At 35.9% G+C, this 20,274-nt stretch overlaps 1 protein-coding gene across 1 annotated transcript in view; it reads right to left on the bottom strand.

Annotated features, from left to right (window-relative positions):
* The window catches only part of ARHGAP20 (Rho GTPase activating protein 20), a 196,476-nt gene that overhangs the window by 56,022 nt on the left and 120,180 nt on the right, over positions 1-20,274 (bottom strand). The window contains 3 exon segments of the mRNA XM_065944276.1: positions 1,673-1,757; positions 2,694-2,735; positions 15,349-15,498. Coding sequence (XP_065800348.1) covers positions 1,673-1,757; positions 2,694-2,735; positions 15,349-15,498 — 277 coding nt within the window.

Here is a 20,274-nt window from a genome sequence, read left to right as displayed (position 1 = left end):
TTAAAACAGATAACCAAAAGGACCTAATATATAGCACAAGGAACTCTGCTCAATACTCTTTAATAAACTAAGAGGGAAAAGAATTTGAGAAAGGATAGATACATGTGTATGTAAACTGAATCACTTTGCTGTACACTTGAAACTAGCACAACACTGTTAAATCACTCAACTATACTCCATTATAAAATAAACATTAAATAAGTATTTACTATGCACATAGGTAGATTTTACATATTCTAATTATCAGATAAATAAGCAATTAGTGCTGTGTCCCTGATAAGGCTTAAATGGCACAAATAAGTAAAATAAATGGAAACAGAATGATCTAAAAGTAAAGCTAAGTGAAATCCACTGATAACTCATTACTTTTCTATCATTGTATTTATTCTCTATAAATACAATAATAAATTGCTTTGAAATTCATTCATATATCATATCATATCATAAACTGGTTTCAAACTGCATTCCTTGTAGTTTCAAGGATTAAGGATTAAGCAAAAGTATCAGAAATGAACAGGGGAAGCTCAGTGTTTGTCAGAAAGACTATCCTATCATAGTATCAGAAAGATCTATCCTATAACACTAATAATCACTCCCAAAGTGTCTGGTTTCTAAAATAATGATTTTTGTTAATATTAGGTATATATGCTCAAAATAGTAATTATAGGACTTTTTTTTTCTTGCATGCATCTCTGGTAGAAAAAACAAATGAATTTTTAGCAGATATGTGTTCTTTGGCTAGTAAACAAAATAATAGCGACTTAACTGAGCATGTGGCTATTTTTTCCCACATTAGCAGAATTCACTAACAAGCTGTGCATAACTAAAGGCCAAGGATAACGAATGCTTCTCATACATGCACTCCTATTTGGGGGAAATCACTCTGGAAGCAGGGCTCCCTGTAAGGAGATTCTTGCCACGAAGCAACTTCAGAGAGCAAAAGATTGTGTCATATCATCACGAACTCAAGCAGGGTACAAGTGATAAAACAGGGCTGCTGAGAAGTGCGACAATCGACAGTATCATAAAAATGCTCACTTCTATGTTGTGCATCATTGATAACATCTTGGACTATATTTCAGTCATAAAATTGCACATAACACCTAGGGCTAAACAAACTTAATTTTTATTTTGACCAAAATGATAAAAACTGTGCTGATTCATTAAAAATGTTATCTCTCTTGGCTCATCCATTTATTAACCTGAGGAATTCAATACCTAAAAACTCAAAGAATGAAGAACTTTCCAAAACTCACTCTCAACTTAAGAAGTGACAGGTTGGAAAAATTGCTTAATACTAATAGGAAACATCTCCTTGTGGAAATGTCTTTACTACAAGCCTCTGTGGCTGCTACTGAAAAGATCCAGAGATGTATTAATGCCAGAAGGAGGACAGAGATATCTGACAGGCAATAATCTTACCAAGTGTAAATGCTAAATACTGAGTTAATATAAATTTCTCTCGCTTCATTTTCTCTAGGGTTACTTCTCATATGTACAAACATACACAGATACCCAGGAAAATATACTTTCTCACAATATGTTTTCTAAATGCCTACCTTCCACAGCACATACCCAGCCTGTCTGTCTGCCTACCTGTCTCTCTCTCTATCCAGGTGTTCTGCCTTATACAGGGACTTAGAATTTAATTTTCTGGCTTAGAAACACTTACATAGGCACAATTCCCAATGTCCTTGGCGAAGATTTTGAGGGGAATGCTCTTCGGGTAGTCCTTTTCTTTCTCTAGATTGATGTATCTAATCAAACGCAACAACAACCCAAAACAACACTGAGTCAGATGGATTTTGCTAATGGCTTATTTTTAAAGCATTCTATTTTGCTAATATTTTCAATATATTTATGTGCTATTTTAAAAAAGACAGATGGAAAGACTCAGCAAAGTCAGATTACATTATGGGTTGGAAGAGAATTAAAAAAATTTTTTCTCAGGACATTAGGCATAGGCACAAAGAAGAACAGAGGAGATCCATTTCCAAAGAGGTTTGGGAAGCACAGTCTGGTTAAGGCATCTCTTGGTGATGCTTTATCCTCAACACTTCCCTACCTTTTCTGGACTGTTCACTCAGCACTTATCTCAGTGATAAGTACAGGAGCATATATACTACTTTACTAGACCAAACCAAAACAATGGCCTTTCACTTCTCATCGAGCTGTACACTTTGGTTGTCTCCATGCTTGGGAAGGGAGAGCAGAGAGGAAGGACGGAATGACTATGGGAAGAAGAGATGAGCCTCGATTGATCATTTTAATCCATACGTTCAAAGGTTGGGATAATAATTAAATTTTGAGGGGCTCAGCAGAAAACTTCCATGTATGGAAACAGAAACAATACATGCTTTGAGGAAACTGTTAGCTCCAAATGGTAGGCTGGGAACACAGAAAGAGATGGGAAAGATTATTGATTAATTTCTGTCTAGAATGATCTAACCAGACCTCAACATTCTCCTTCCTAGTAAGAAAGAAATACATGTAATCAGAGAACATTACTTACAGTAAGCAGTAGCTAATGTACAGTTTAAACAGCTTATTTTGAGGACAAATGAACAATTTCTATTAAGGCGAAGGGGGATAATTTGGGGCACACTCTTGCAGACAAAACTTTAATTCATTTAATTCATTAAGGTGTAATTATACCTTACAGAATAAAAAAATACATACTAAAAAAAAATTACCTTTGAAGGAGAGAGAGCCATTTGTCCTTCAGTTCTGGAGAACTGCAATAAGAAAATGGGAGACAAAATTAAACTATGCAAAATACTTATTTTAACAAATTAAGATTGTCAATTCAGATGGAATACCAACAGCCTGTTACTGATGTGGGTCCACATGACTGAAACCTTGGCATAACTGTGTCCTAAAGAACCCTGAAGTGAAAATGCCTATTAGGAAGAATGACACAGTCAAGCATAGTTTTATTAAAAGCTCCTGGATGGATCCCAGACAGACCAACTTCTTTACTTCATGGCTCTTTTACAAGTGGTATACTGATAGTGGAAAAGGTAATTGATTGGGAATTCAAACACCTGGTTTCAAAAATACATGCAAGATGTATCATTATGGGCAAATCACCTAACATCGCTAAGCTTCAACATCTACATCTGTAAAACTGAGGTAATCATCTCAGAGTGTTTTTGTAGTTTTCAGCACCATGCAAATAAAAAATATGTTTCTTTTGAGATTAAAGAGATTAAGAAGAAATTTGGCATATTGATGGAAATATCTTGGCTTAGAAACCAGCTTATTGTCAGCAAAAGAAACATTTATTTTTCTATACATATGGCAGGACTAAAATTTAGCCAATGAATTAATACAAAATTTACTTTTAATTACTATAATCATCTAAGATCAATTCATTTACAACAAATAACTATTAATTTTCCTGCTGAAGTCACTGCTGCATTTAATTCTTAAAGTTAAAAATAAAGTTTATTTCTATATGGTCTTGTTACTCATTAGCTCTTAAAATCGTATTTCTAACCTTTTCAAAGAAGTTGGAAATACTAGTTATTTTCTTCTTCCATAAAAATACACTTAACAAATACTTGTAATTTGTTTATTTGGTGCTTAGCAATTTTCCCCATAAGCAATCTCCTAGAATTGGTCATCAGAAAGTGCGTTATATCTCTTTTGCCACTGACCAATTTTCATATTTCATAATGCTTACAATTTTTATGCCTTCTTTCATAAACAGAAGCTCTTCTAGGTTCATTAATGTCAAATATTGCATTTATTTAGCAAAAATCTATGTTGGAAAAAAATGGGTGAGTTTTCTTCAGACCTTTAAACTTTTTTCAAAGCAATTAAAGAAAATCACCCCTTTAAACACATAGTACTGTTTTTTTTAACTTTTTTTGGCATATTTTTAAACTTCTAATTGACATGTAAGATACATAAACTGTACAATGCTTAAAAGTACAGTTTGAAAACTTTTTATAAATTGAACATACCCACGTGACTCCACCCAGATTTCACAGAAAACCACCTTGTCAGGTGTCCTCGTGTTCACTTTCAGGCACTAGTTCCCACTATTTGACTTCTAACAAAACAGAACAGTTTTGTTGTTTGAGTACTTCTCATAAATGTAATAGTGTGTGCTATTTTTGTACACGTCTGCTTTCACTTAGCATTATGTTCGTGAGACATCAATATTACTGTATGTGGTTTTAGCTTGCCCATTCTCACTGCTGTGCAGTGCACTGTTGTTTGAACATACAGCACTTAATTACTCAAAAGGAACACATTTTTAAGTGCATCAGGGTAACTCATTGAAATTGATTTGGTAATCTTGTAGTTCCCCTATCTCTTACTCTAGGCAAGAATCCAGGACTTCTCTTTCCTTCGTGATTCTTAATCTCAGGCATTTTTATAGAACTAAAAACAGAAGTACTCCAAAATCAAGGTTAGCTCTGAGTTTAATAAGCACCTAAGATAAGAGCCAGGAGAGAAGAAAGTGGTATATCTTAGCAAAAGAAAAAGGGTAAGACAGACAGGAAAGACTCCCTTAAACCTGGGAGAAGACAGAATCTGTTCTCCTTAAGAGTTGGCTGGGAACCATATGCCACTCAGTTGAGGTGCCTAATGAAACAGAAAGATTCCAGAGGAAACGGTTATAAGGAATAAGTGGGGAGGCTTGCTCTTAGGAACTAAGGTTTTTATTTTACATCAATAAGAAACTTGCAGCCCACAAGTGGCAAGGAATCAGAGCACCCCTGGATGTCAAAGAACAACTCTGGGCATAAAAGAGAGTCAGCAGAGATCACAAGAGACTGAAGGTCACAAGCCTTTCATCTGTTTAGAGGACATCACAGAAGTCTCCTGTGTTCTGGTTCTACCCTAAGAAAACAGGGGTTCCATTAAAGAAGAAAATGTTATTTCCTAAAAGTCTGCTAAGTAGGGGCTCAAGGTAGATTTTAATTTGATCTATACATAAACAGGCTTTTGTGGCATACCTGAGTTTGTAGAATAAGATTCATACTAGGTATCTAAATTAAAATATTATCCTGATTCCTCCTATAGATAGATCATTGTCAGATTTAAATACTTTTGTTATCTTCTGAATAATGGTCCCATTTTATTGTATTGTTCCCACTTTATTATTGTATTTGTCTTCCTATTTTTCTGACAGATATAGACCCTAGCGTGAATAGCGTCCAGATAGTGAATAAGCGTCCAAATAGTGATAGAGGTAAGAAATTCCTTTTAGTCTGTTTCAAGATGTGGCCTCTTCACCACTTGCCAAGGTAAATCATAGAAAATTCACATTTAATGACCACTCTTCCCCCAATTTGACTTAATTGGGAATTTCTTAGAGATTCTGACAGCTGATCTCAGTCTTTGATTTCAAAACTATTAGTCTACATTTTTGTTTCCTTATAAATATTAGAGTGACTGGCTATGAGAGACTGCTTCTTGAGCTGCTGGCCCAATAGCATTTTAAAGCGATCATGAACTAGATTTTCTTAATATTTATTTATATAAATGATTTCTGATGTTCTTTACTCCTTGGTAAAGATCCAAGCCACTTTCTTGGATCATTTCACTTCAGGCTGAAAAATTTCTGTCAGCATTTTTGTTTTTGTAGTACAGTTCTGCTGGCAATAAATTCTTACAGTTTAAAAATTTTTATTTCACTTTCATTTTTACTAGATATAATATTCTAGGTTGAAAGCTTTTTCTTTAAGTACCTAGTTTTTTTTAACTGAAGTACAGTTGAATTTAAAATGAATTCCATTTAACATGTTACAGAAAAATCCAAATGAACTTTGTGGCCAACCCAGTATTATATCTGCTTTAGGTGTACAACACAATGATTGAATATTTTTCTATATTATATCCCACTAAAAGCTACCATATTAATTATAATCCCCTGTGCTGTACAATATATCCTTGTTTCTTATCTGTTTTATCCATAGTAATTTGTATCTCTTAATCCCATAGCTGTAATGTGTGCCTCCCCACCTCTCTCTCCCCGGCTGGTAACCACTACTTTATTTTCTGTTATCTTTGAGTGTATTTCTGCTTTTGTATTTCCATTTGTTTTAATTTCTTGGTTCCATGTATAAGTGATATCATACAATATTTATCTTTTGCTGACATATATCACTAAACATAATATTCTGAAGGTTCATTCATGTTGCTGCAGATGGCAGAAGTTCATTCTTTTTTACATCTGAATAATACTCCATCCTGTGTGTGTGTGTATATGCACCATATCTTTATCCATTTGTCTGTTCATGGACACTTGGGTTGCTTCCATATCTTGACTGTTACAGATAATGACACTATGAACACTGGGTACATGAATCTTTTTGAATTAGTGTTTTTGCTTTTTTTCTGAATGTATATCCAGGAGTAGAACTGCTGGATCCTATAGCAATTCTATTTTCAGTTTTTTTTGAAGAGCCTCCATGCTGTTTTCCACAATGGTTGTACCAATTTACATTCTCAGCAGAGTACAAGGGTTTCCCTTTACCTACATCCTCGAAAACATTTGTTCTTATTGATGACAGCCATTCTGAAAAGTGTGAGGTGATATCCCATTATTGTTTTGATTTACATTTCTCTGAAAATTAGTGAGGTTGAACATCTTTTCATATGCTGTTAGCTAGCCATCTGTAAACCATCTTTAGAAAATTGTCTATTCAGGTCTTCTGCCAATTTTGGACTGTTTGTTTTCTGAGTTGTATGAACTGTTTAAATAATTTAGATATCAACCCTTTGATGAACACATTATTTGCAAATACCTTTTTGCATTCTATAGGTTGTCTTTTTGTTTTGTCAATGGCCTCCTTTGCTATGTAAGGGCATTTTAGTTTAAGGGTGTTTCTTTATTTTTGCTTTATTTTGCCTTAGGAGACAGATAAAAAAAAATGTTGTTACTGTTTATGTCAAAGACTGTTCTGCCTATGTTTTTGTCTATGAATTTCATGGTTTATGGTCTTACATTTAGGCCTTTAATCTATTTTGTCTTTATTTTTATATACAGAATGAAGGGATGTTCTGACCTCATTGTTTTACACATAGATGTCCAGTTTTCCTAGTACCATTTGTTGAAGAGACTTTAATCTCTCCATTGCATATTCTTGTCTCCTTTGTAGTAGATTAATTGACCGAAAGTGTGGGGTTTTTTTTGGGCTCATTATTCTATTCCATTGATCTATGTATCTGTTTTTGGGCCAGGTCCAAGATATTTTGATTATTGTAGTTTTGTAGTATAATTTGCAGTCTGGGAGAGTAACACCTTTAGCTTTGCTCTTTCTTCTCAAGATTGCTTCAGCAATTCCGGGTCTTTTGTACTTGCATATGAATATCAGGATTATTTGTTCAGTTCTGTGAAGCCACTTTAACAATATTAATTCATCTAATCTAAGAGCATGGGATATCTTTCTATTTCCTTGTATCAGCTTCAATTTCCATGAATGTTTTACAGTTTTCAGTGTATAGGTCTTTCACCTCCAAGGTTAAGTTTATTCCTAGGTATTATATTCTTTTTGATATGATTTTAAATGGGATTGTTTTCTTGCTTTCTCTGATAGTTCAGTACTTGAATATAGAAAAGCAACAGATTTATGTATATTAATCTCATCTCCTGCAACTTTGCTGAGTTCATTTATTAGTTCTAACAATTTTGGGTTGAGACTTTAGGGTTTTCTATACGTGGTATCTTTTCATCTGCAAGTAGTGACAGTTTTACTTCTTCTCTTCCACTTTGGATGCCTTTCATTTCTTTTTCTTGTCTGATTGCTGTGAGTTAGACCTCCAATAGCATGTTAAATAGAAATGGTAAGAGAGGGCATCCCTGTTTTGCTTTTTAATTTAGAGGAAAGGGTTTCAGCTTCTTACCATTGAGCATGATATTAGGTCTGGGTTTATCAAAACGTTCTTTATTATGCTGAGATATATTCCCTCTAATCCAACTTTGATGAGAGTTTTATCATGAATGGATGTTGAATTCTGCCAAATATGCTTTCTGTGTCTCGACATGATCATGTGATTTTTATCCTTCCATTTGTTAATGTGACATATCACACTGACTGATTTGCAAATATTGAACTGTCCTTGTGTCCCTGGGATAAATCCTGCTTCATCATGGTGTATGGTTCTTTCTGTATACTATTGGTTCCATTTGCTAATATGCTGCTAAGGGCTTTTGCACGTATATTCATCAAAGATATTCACTTCTAATTTTTTTGGAGCATCTTTTAGTCTGGTTTTGGCATCAGGGTAATGGTGTTCTCAGAGAATGAGTTTGGGAGTGTCTCCTCTTCTTCAATTTTTTGGGAGAGTTTGAGAAGGATAGATATTAGCTTTCCTTTATACATTTGGTAGAATTTTCCTGTGAAGCCAGAATTTCCCTGTGAATTCCTAGACTTTTGTTTGCCAGCAGTTTTTTAAAAAAATAACAAATTCAATGTCAGTACTAGAGATCGATCTGTTCAAATCGTTTGTTTACTCCTAATACAATGTTAGCAGGTTTTGTTGGAAATTTGTCTATTTCTTCTATGTCGTCCAATTTGTTGGCATACAATTGTTCACAGAATTCACTGATGATTTTTGTATCTCTGTGGCATTGGTTGGTATTTCTTCTTTCATTTCTTTTATTTCCTTGGGTCCTCTCCCTTTTCTTCTTGGGAAACCTTATTAAAGGTTTATCAATTCTGTTTATCTTTTCAAAAACCCAGCTCATGGTTTCACTGATCTTTTCTATTTTTTTTTTTGGGGGGGGGGTGAGGCCTCTATTTTATTTGTTTCCTTTCTGATCCTTACTATTTCTTTCCTTCTGCTGACTTTGGGGCTTTGTCTGTTCTTCTCTTTCTATCCTTTAGATGGTAGGTTAGGTTGTTTATTAGAGATTTTTCTTGTTTCTTGAGGAAGGCCTGTATTGCTATAAGCTTTCCTCTTAAGAGATGCTTTTGCAGCATCCTAAAGATTTGGTAGTGCTGTGTTTGCACTGCTATTTTTCTCAAGGTATTTTCTCATTTCTTCTTTCATTTTATCATTGACCCACTGGATTTTCAGTCGTATGTTGTTTAGTCGCCAAGTATTTGGGCTTGTAATGTTTTTCCTGCTGTAACTTGCTGTAATTCTTTACCAGTCATTACTGGAAAAGATGCTTGCTATAATTTCTATCCTGTTAAATTTGTTTACACTTGTTTTCTGGCCTAGTATGTGATATATCCTGGAGAATGTTCCATGTACACTTGAAAAGAATGTGTATTCTGCTGGTTTTGGTTGGAGTGTGTTGCAGCTATCTAATAAGTCCACCTGGTTTAGTATGCCATTTAAGACCATTGTTGCTTTAATAATTTTCTGTCTGGATGATCTGTCTGTTGATGTAAGTAGGGTATTAACATCCCTTACTGTTATTGTGTTAATAATATTATTGTCAGTTTCTCCATTTATGTCTTTTGATATTTGCTTTACATGTTTAGGTGTTCCCGTATTGAGGGCATATATGTTAATGAGTATACTATGCTCTACTTGTATTGGTCCCTGTTTTATAAAATAATGCTCTTTTTTGGTCTATTGCTACAGCCTTTTAAAAAATCAATTTTGTCTGTTACAAGTATTGCTACTCCAGCTTTCTTGTCTTTTCCATTCATATGAAAAACAAAATGTCTTTTCCATGTCGTCACTTTCAGCCTGTGTGTCTTTAGCTCTGAAGTGAGTCTCTTGTAGGCAGCATACTGGTGTGTATTTTTTTTTTTTTTTAATCCAATCAGCCATCCTATGTCTGTTGATTGGCACATTTTGTCCAGTGACATTTAAGGTGATTATTGAAAGGTGTATACTCATTGCCATTTTATTGTTCTTTCCTGGTTGTTTTTGTCATTCTCCTCTTGTCATGTCTTCTTTTTCTGTTTCTTCCCTTGTGGTTTTATAATTATCTTTAGTAGTATGCTTGTGCTCCTTTCTTCTTACTTTTTAAGTACCAATTATAGGTTTTTGATTTGTGGTTATCATGGGGTTCACATATGCTGACCTACAACTACATCTACTTGTTTTAAGCTGTAGTCATTTAAGCTGAAACACATTCTAAAAGATTTATAGTTTTTATCCCCCTTCTCGGACATTTTCTGTTTTTGATGTCATATTTTACATTTTCATGTTACCCCTTAACTATTTATTTGTAGTTATAACAGCTACTTTTACAATTGTTTGTCTTTTTATTTTCATACTAGTTCACTTAAGTGGTTGATTCTCAGTCCCTACTATTTGCTTTCCTAGTGGGATTTTCCCTTTCCTGTAGATTCTTATTTTCCACTTAGAGAAAATTCTTTAATTATTTTAGGGTAGGTTTAATATGGATGAACTCTTTCAGTTTTTGCCTTATGAGAAGTCCTTTATCTCTTCTTTGACTCCAAATGATAATCTTGCTAAGTATCACAGGTTGCAAGTTATTCCCCTTTAGCACTTAGAACACATCATGTCACTGCTTCCTGTCCTATTTGGGATCCACCATGCCTCCTGTACCTGGGTATATGTTACTCTCTACAAGTTTAGGAAGTTTTCCACCTAATTTCATGAAATATTGAATTTAAATTTCTCCCTCTTTTTTCCTTTTGGGTTACCTATAATGTGAACATTGCTAAGCTTAATTAATGTTAATCCAGAGCTCTCCTAAACTCTTTCCATTTAAACATTTTTTTTCTGTTTTGATCAGGTGTTTATTATTCTGTTTTCTAGATCATACAGTCTGCTATCCTTTCCAGTGTATTTTTTATTTTAGTTATTGAATTCTTCATTTCTAACTGGGTCCTCTTTTATTTTCTAGTTTCTTGTTAAAATTTTTCACTGTGTTCATCTATTTTTCCCCAATCAAGTTAATATTTTTACTATAAATGCTTTGAATTATTGGTCTGATAAACAGTTTATTTTATTACATATTTCTCTCGGGTTTTCTCTTACTTCTTCAACCGAAACCAGTTCCTCTGCCTTTCTAATTAGCTTAACATTTTCGGCCTCTCTGTATTTTGGTGACACACTTGCCTGTTACACTCTTGAAAGGGTGCACTTGGGCGGGAGCATCCCTACACACACTGTGTGTGCCAGTGACGCTGGTGGCAGAGCTGGATCTGACGTAGATGCAAGTCAGATGCTTCCTCAGTGTGTGCCAGCAGCAATAGCCTGGGTAGAGGGTGTGGCTGGGAATGGATAGGTTAGAGCTGAAGCTACTTGTGAGGCAGGACTTCCTCTCTCGTCAATGGATCTCAAATTGCTACAGCAGAAGCCCTGAGATTCAGGCCTGAGCGGGCCCTGTTCCTGTTAAGCGTGTGCTTCCACTTCTGTAAGTACCGGAACCTTTGTTCCAGAGTGGGGCCGTGCTGATGCAAGGGGGGCCATGTGGGTTCTAGGTTCATGTCGGCCTCAGAGGGACATCTGAGCGGTCTCTGATCTGCTGCCTGTGCAAGAATCTGCAACTGTTCCCCTTTCTCTGCTCACAGGCAGCTGTGGGTCTGAGTCCTCTTTGTCCTCCTCCCTCCTCTGATGCCTCCACCCTGATGTCCTGTGGTGCAGGCGGGGTCTGTGTGAACTCTCTCCATGTATTGTGGCATAAGCCGCAATGAATCAGGTGTCAGCAGAGTTCTGGGCAGCTTCTGATGCACTCCTTAAGTAAGCACCAACAATGGCCACTGCCACCCCACCTAAACATCACCTCAGGACCCAGTCACCTTTGGTGGCCCAAGTTCTGTTCCTAGTCATGGCAGCTCTTGGTCCAGTGGGGAGCTGCAGCTGGAGGAAGCAGGGCTTGAGCATTTGCTCCACCAGGTTAGGGAAAATGAGCAGCTCCTAGAACAATTCTCTATCAGCCTTCTCCACTCTGGCTCAGTGGCAAGTCAGCTTATGAGTGTGTATGTGCGTTTCTGTGTATGAGCGAGTGTGTACATGCATGCAAGCAGAGTCTAGGTTTCCCACAGCCTTCTTGTTAGTTCCAGCAGTTCTCCGACCGGCCAAGAGTGCTGGTCTCCCCTGTGTAGGATGCCAGGAGTGGGATGTCTAACCTGTGGTTTGAGCTGCTCACTTCCCAGGGCAGGTCTCCGCCTGCGTAACCTCCCTTTCCCTCTGAGGATACTCCTGGTGGCAAGCTCCCAGCCTGATCACTTTTCTTCCTGATCACGTGTGGATCTTTCTTACAGCCGTGGTTGTACAGAAGTCTTTTTGTCAGTTTTCAGTGAGAATCATTCCACATATGATGTGGAATAATCTACATGGGGGAAGGTAAGTTCCACATCCTCCTACTCTGCCACTTTGATCAGTCTTGAGTCTTTAAACACTCTAAAGATGCTATTCCACTGACGTCTGAAATAGCCATAATTTCTGATGACAAAATCACAGTGATGCAAACTGTTGTTCCACTGTATGTAATGTGTTGTTTTTTTTCTGGCTGCTTTCATGATTTTCTCTTATATTTGGTTTATAGCAGTTTGTCTATAAATAAATGGGTGAAGTTTTATTCATATTACTCCCATTTAGGGTTCACAGAGCTCACTGAATCTGTACATATAGGTCTTTCACCAAATTTGGGAGATTTTCAAACCATTATTTCTAAAATATTTGTTCTGCCACATTCCTTCTCTCTCTTCTTTCTGGAATTCCCATTACATGTATATTATACATTTTGGTTTTCCTCCAAGTCTTTGATGCATTTTTGATTAAAAATCTTTTTTTCTCTCTTCCTCAGATTGGATAATCTGTTTATATGCTCTCAAATTCACAGACTTATTTCTCTTTCATTTCCATCTTGCAACTAAAACCACAAAGAGAATTTTTAAAAATTTAAGATATTATAATTTTTAGTTCTAGAATTTTCATTTGGCTTTTGAAAAATATTTTCTATTTCTCTGCTAAGATTTCCTATCTTTTCACTCATTTCAATTGGCTTTTCCTTTTACAGCATAGTTATAAGAGTTGCTTGTAAGTTCTTTCATAGCAATTCCAACTAATAGATCATCTCGTGATTGGCTTCTATTTATTATCGCTTTCCTTTCCAGATACTTCATAGATTAAAAAACTTCAGATAACACTCTAGACACTATAAACATTAATGTTGACGTTTTAACAGACAACTCATTTTTATTAGATTCAAGCTGAAAACCCTACCTCTCCTGTGTTCAGGAGCAACTCAGTGCAAGTCTTTCAGCCTTAGCTTGAAGCTGCTTTAAGTCTGTTCCATGCATCTGTGGTTCAGTATCCAGCTGGGCTGAATCTAAACAGAATCTAAACAGAAAATCTGGAGCTTCTCTTCTTTCTGAGATTTCATCCCTCAAGTTCCTGTGACTGTGGCCGACCAAAACTCTGCACTTTGGTGTTTCCACCCAGAATGCCTGAGTTTTTGTCAGTTTAGATGCCCTGCACCCTGACTTGACTGCAGCCTGCCCTCAGGCGAATGCCTTAAAAGCAGGAAACTCGTCCAGTGCTGATGCTTCGTTCCAAGTTTCAATTCTGCTCCAAAATCTGCCAATGTTGTGTTCACTTTCCAGAACCTTCAGGAGGTTGTTGTTTGTGTTTTGTTCAGAGTTTACAGTTGTTATCTGCAGACTGGTCAGTCTGTTAAGACCTCACTCTGCCATACCACAGTCTGAACTCTTCAACACTACCTTTTTTTTTTTTTAAGTAATCTTTCAATTTCAAGATAGGTTTAGATTTTCATGAAAGTTGCAGAGATAGTACAGAGAATCCCTATATACCCCAGTTTTTGTTTCTATATTGTAGGATACCACACAGTAGATTTAGATATCATGTCTCCTTAGTGACCTTTCCTGTGCCTTTTCATGTTTTGGTTTTTGATTTTTTTTTTTTTTTTTGATTGTGAAAATTTTGAGGCTTACTGGTCAGGTAACTCTATAGAACATCCCTCAATTTGGGCTTATCTGATATTTTTCTCATTGTTAGACTGGGGCTATGGGTATTGGAGAGAAATACCACAGAAGTTCCTCATCACACTATCAAAACATAGACATCCATATGACATCACTAGGGATGTTAACTTTGTCATTCAGTTTAAAGTACTATACTCTTTGAGGAATTACTATGTATGCAAACTTGTTTCTGTATTTTCCCTTCTACTTAAAAAACTTTTATGGAAACTCCTTGTTTAAAGACATAATGTAGTCTCACCCTTCACTTGAAATCACTTCCTTTCAGCTGTAAACACCAGGGAGATTAAACAATATGAAATGACAATATTTAGAGAAGCTTGTCATGGAAAAGAAGATACACAGAGAATGATACAAATGTATATTTCTTCTAAACAAATTCTTAAAATCCTGTGGTAGGTCAATAATGCATAATAGAATTTCATGGCATGCCTTTCCTTTATTAGAAGATTAAGAGCTTCAAAAAAGTAGTTATTTGCTTTTAAAATGATGCCTGAGGAGCTGGATGGTAATGAGGAAGTAGAAAGAAAAATGTGTGCTTGAAATAAAAACCAGCTCTTTTAAGTGTAAAACAAATATTGAGTGTGAATATGCAATTGTTCAAAATCATAAGTCTGAGTTTTCGTATGCTCAGTATGAATGGAAAAGTGCCAATTTAGCCTGTTCAGATAAGAGCACAAAGATTCTCTCTTCATGCATTCTCCAACTCCATCCCAGCCAAGGAATAAGTCTTAGGAAACTGCCTTTCATTCCTTGAATTCATAAATCTGGTTTTGATTGTCACACCTCTAAGATACCAAGTTAGAACATGATGTGCAATTAGGAACCACATTATTTCATGACATTAAATTTATTTCTATAATTATAAACTATTTTTAAAGAAAATCTGGGAGTATAAAGTATAAGCTGATTATTCAAGCTTAACTGGAGTCTTTTATAGAATTTGTTTCAGTAAAACATCTGTTTCAGTAGTTTAAAAAGCTAACTTGAAAACTCAATATATAAAACAGTGCCTAAACATGAGGGAAGGGAATATTGGAGAGGGAGGTCCTAAAACTCTCTTTACTCTATTCCTCTTCCACAGTGTTCAAGGTGTTTCAGTAGCCCCTTTAAAAAGTCACAGCTCAAACCAAGGTAAATGCTTCCAAGAGTTCTCAATATTTACTACTACCTTTCACATCTTTTAATAAAAAACTCTTTGGGAGAAACATGAAGCATACAGGTGTCTTTATTGAGGGTGTGCCAAAAGATGAATTATTGGCTTTAGAATACAAATGAACTTCTCTACAAAACAGAATAGATCAATCAGAATAAAATATTTTTCTTTAAAAAATTATGGGAACAAAACTGAATTATCTTTTTCTCCTCTCCATTATAGAAATTACATAGCTGACTGTATTTCACAGTAGCAAACCCATGTGAATAGTATAAGACAAGCCATGGTTCTCACCTGAAAGTGGCCACGAAGTTCACTGTGGGCCAGCCTAAGACAAAGGATTTCATGGCATTGGTGTTGCCTTCTCCCACTTCATCCACACAGCTTGCTGTCCACATGTCACTTAATTTTATTTTATTTTTTATCTTAAAGTTATTGTTATATCTAGAAAGATAAAAACCAGATAGGATTTCTTGTTATTTTGTTTCTTAAATTTTATGAGAACTTACATAATTGTGATAAGAAGACAGTTTTACTAATCATGGGCAAAAAATGTCTTACTCATTGTTTTTACCTCCAGTAAACTGTAACATTTTTGGTTACCTTAGCCTAAAAAGGCCTTTGAAATATTTGACATATTGGTCCTAATGCTTGCATTTATGGCAGCAAATAGCCATAAGCTGGCAATTTTATTTTCTATATGTTGAGCATTACATTTGGAGCAAAAGCCTAATTTTATACTTATTGCTGTTATGATAAGTTAACTCATTTATTATTTATAACTTGTTTATTGCAAAAAAAAAATATAAAATATAAATGGCTGAGTAAAAGATTAAACATAAGCATTATTTATTAAAATATTTATAAAATTTTCACCTTATATGCACTAAAAATATAACCAGGAATTAGAGAAATTTACAATGCATTTCCAACTGAGTAGTTGTATGACTTTCTAGTCTTTACAAGCAAAGATTATTTTAAATTTCCTTTTTAAAGATTTTTTTCTTACCACTTCCTTTATATTGTGGTGAAAACTGAAAAAAACTATAGCATAAAAATAGACCCTAAACTAGAAAAAAAGAGGCCAGGAAGTATTATATTTAATGTAGAATTGATATAATTGATACTTATCTCTGGATACCCAGAAAGTGATCTACTTTTAAGTTGGCAATGAAATTGCTTTTTGAATTTCTACCTAATCTCCTTAAAACCCTGGTATTGAAACCATCATTCTCTTGACCTACTTTACAGATTTAATGCTTATAATGGACCAGAGACTTAAATAGTGAGAAGGCACTGCTAGGGATAAAGAGAATGCCCTAGGAAACCTCAGTACTTTCTATCATTCAGAACCATTTACAGAAACACTAAAAGCTAAAATGAAATCACAGATACTTCATATTCCTAAAACTCCTCATGGAATAGTTAAAGCTAAAATTCTTCAGTAGAACTTATAAAATGAAACAGGATTTTTAAGGAGCCTTTACATGAATGATAATCTAGATTCAAAGCCTCATCTATGCTTCTTATAAGGCAAACAATGTAAATATAATAGAAAAGTGCCTTGTGGCATAATGACTTCTACCCTATTGCTATAAATCATTAGATTTTTTTAAAAAAAGTAAAATCTTACTTTTTCTCTTAAAAATCTTACTTTTTGATGGCAGCTATTTAGGTAATATAAAATTGAAACTATTGAGTCTTTTGGGAGGAACAGTATGTTTCTGTATCTGACTTCATACATTTTGAGTTTGTTTTTTTAAATGCAGGCCTCTCTTTATATTAGAAACGTCAGATACCATGTGGGAATTTGTATATCTATTCATCTGGAAGAACGTCATTCCAATAATGCTTTCCCTAGATCAATAAACTGTCAAGACTGTCTACTTCCTTATATTAAAACAAAAAAACAAGGAGCTATCTAAAAGTGTAAACAACACTTTCATTCTAATGGTCAATATTTATTGAGAACATATCATCTACGAGTAATTGTTAACACATTACAAATACTAGTTTAATCCTCAAACAGTTTTTTTACAGACAAGAAAATGTCACAGGGAGATTAAGTAATTTACCACAAGTCCAACAGGTTAACTAGCAGAGCTAGAATCTGAACCCGAGCAGGGTTGATTCTTGGGCTTATTTATACTAATAAGCATTATGTATCTATAAAAAGTCCTGTGGATATGGTCATTCTTACAAAGCACCTGGAGGGGCCTGTGTCTCCATGAAGTTTCTTCCAGCTTTATTATCTTAAACCTTCAGTTCAGTTCAGTCTCTCAGTACTGTTTGACTCTGCGACCCCATGGACTGCAGCACGCCAGGCTTCCCTGTCTATCACCAACTACCAGAGCTTACTCACACTCATGCCCATCGAGTCGGTGATGCCACCCAACCATTTCATCCTCTATCGTCCCCTTCTCCTCCCACCTTCAATCTTTCCCAGCATCAGGATCTTTTCCATTGAGTCAGTTCTTCGCATCAGGGGGCCAAAGTATTGGGGTTTCAGCTTCAGCATCAATCCTTCCAATGAATATTCAGGACTGATCTCCTTTAGGATAGACTGGTTGGATCTCCTTGCTGTCCAAGGGACTCTCAAGAGTCTACTTCAGCACCACAGTTCAAAAGCATAAATTCTTTGGCGCTCAGCTTTCTTCAGAGTCCAACTCTCACATCCATACACGACTACTAGAAAAACCATAGCTTTGACTAGATGGACCTTTGTTGGCAAAGTAATGTCTCTGATTTACAACAGGCTATCTAAGTTGGTCATAGCTTTTCTTCCAAGGAGCAAACGTCTTTTAATTTCATGGCTGCAGTCACCATCTGCAGTGATTTTGGAGCTGCAAAAAATACTCTCACTGTTTCCATTGTTTCCCCATCTATTTGTCAGGAAGTGATGGCACTGGATGCCGTGATCTTCATTTTCTGAATGTTGAGGTTTAAGTCAACTTTTCCACTCTCCTGTTTAACTTTCATCAAGAGGCTCTTTAGTTCTTCTTCACTTTCTGCCATAAGGGTGGTGTCATCTGCATATCTGAGGTTACTGATATTTCTCCCAGCAATCCTGATTCCAGCTTGTGCTTCATCCAGTCTGGCATTTTGCATGATGTGCTCTGAATATAAGTTAAATAAGCATGGTGACAACATGCAACCTTGACGTACTCCTTTCCCAATTTGGAACCAGTGTGTTGTTCCATGTCCAGGTCTAACTATTGCTTTTTGACCTGCATACAATTTCTCAGGAGGCAGGTGAGGTGGCCTGGTATTCCCATGTCTTTAAGAATTTTCCACAGTTTGTTGAGATCCACACAGTCAAAGGCTTTGGCATAGTTAATAAAGCAGAAGTAGATGTAGATGTTTTTCTGGAACCCTCTTGCTTTTTTGATGATCCAGCGGATATTGGCAATTTGATCTCTGATTCTTCTGTCTTTTCTAAATCCAGCTTGAACCTCTGGAAGTTCATAGTTCACATACTGTTGAAGCCTGGCTTGGAGAATTTTGAGCATTACTTTACTAGCGTGTGAGATGAGTGCAATTGTGTGTGGTAGTTTGAGCATTGTTTGGCATTGCCTTTCTTTGGGATTGGAATAAAGATTGACCTTTTCCAGTCCTGTGGCCACTGCTGAGTTTTCCAAATTTGCTGGCATATTGAATGCAGCACTTTCACAGCATTATCTTTTAGGATTTGAAATAGCTCAACTGGAATTCCATCACCTCCACTAACTCTGTTCATAGCAATGCTTCCTAAGGCCCACTTGACTTCACATTCCAGGATGTCTGGCTCTAGGTGCATGATCACACCATTGTGGTAATCTGGGTCATGAAGATCTTTTTTGTATAGTTCTTCTGTGTATTCTTGCCACTCTTCTAATCTTCTGCTTCTGTAAGGTCCATACCATTTCTGTCCTTTATTGTTCCCATCTTTACTTGAAATGTTCTCTTGGTATCTCTAATTTTCTTGAAGAGATCTCTAGTCTTATTCTATTGTTTTCCTCTATTTCTTTGCATTGATCACTGAGGAAGGTTTTCTTATCTGTCCTTGCTATTCTTTGGAACTTTGCATTCAAATGTGTATATCTTTCCTTTTCTCCTTTGCCTTTAGCTTCTCTTCTTTTCTCAGCTGTTTGTAAGACCTCCTCAGACAACTGTTTTACCTTTTTTTGCATTTCTTTTTCTTGGGGATGGTCTTGATCACTGCTTCCTGTACAATGTCATGAACCTCTGTCCATAGTTCATCAGGCACTCTGTCTATCAGATCTGATCCCTTGATTCTATTTGTCACTTACACTGTATAATTGTAAGGAATTGGATTTAGGTCAAATCCCTCAGAAGAAATGGAGTAGTCACATAGTCAACAACAGAGTCTGAAATGCAGTACTTGGATGCAATCTCCAAAATGACAGGATGATCTCAGTTTATTTCCAAGGTAAACCATTCAATATCACGGTAATCCAAGTCTATGTCTCGACAAGTAATGCTGAAGAAGCTGAAGTTGAACGAAGACCTACAAGAACTTCTAGAACTAACACCCAAAAGAGATGTCCTTTTTATTAAAGGGGACTGGAATGCAAAAGTAGGAAGTCAAATGATACCTGTAGTAACAGGCAAATTTGGCCTTGGAGTACAAAATGAAGCAGGGCAGAGGCTATCAGAATTTTGCCAAGAGAACGCACTGGTCATAGCAAACACTCTCTTCCAACAACACAAGAGACAACTCTACACATGGACATCACCAGACGGTCAATACCTATATCAGATTGATTATAGTCTTTGCCCCCAAAGATGGAGAAATTCTGTACAGTAGCAAAAACAACATGATTGTGGCTCAGATCATGAACCCCTTATTGCCAAATTCAGACTTAAATTGAAGAAAGTAAGGAAAACCACTAGACCATTCAGGTATGACCTAAATCTTAAAACTTAACTCTTCTAAATCTCCTTACCTACACTGCTTTCTGATGGGACTCTTTTTTTTATGGAGGTGGGGGATAAATCTCATGGACATTTATGTCCATAAAGCTAGAGGTACTAGTTTAAAAATACTTAAAACAAGTATTTGAATTTATATTAAGATGGAGAACCTTAGGGTCACAGCGTGTTTCTTCAGATTTTTCACTTCAAGTTTTAATAGCATTAGATTACTCCAATAGGAATTTAAAAGTATGAATTCTAGATTTCACTCTATTCCAAGATGGAGATGTTCTATTAAATACATTT

The sequence above is a fragment of the Muntiacus reevesi genome, chromosome 9 (genome assembly GCF_963930625.1).
Source record: "Muntiacus reevesi chromosome 9, mMunRee1.1, whole genome shotgun sequence".
NCBI classification, from domain to species: domain Eukaryota; kingdom Metazoa; phylum Chordata; class Mammalia; order Artiodactyla; family Cervidae; genus Muntiacus; species Muntiacus reevesi.
This window is presented reverse-complemented; position numbering and strand designations above follow the sequence as displayed.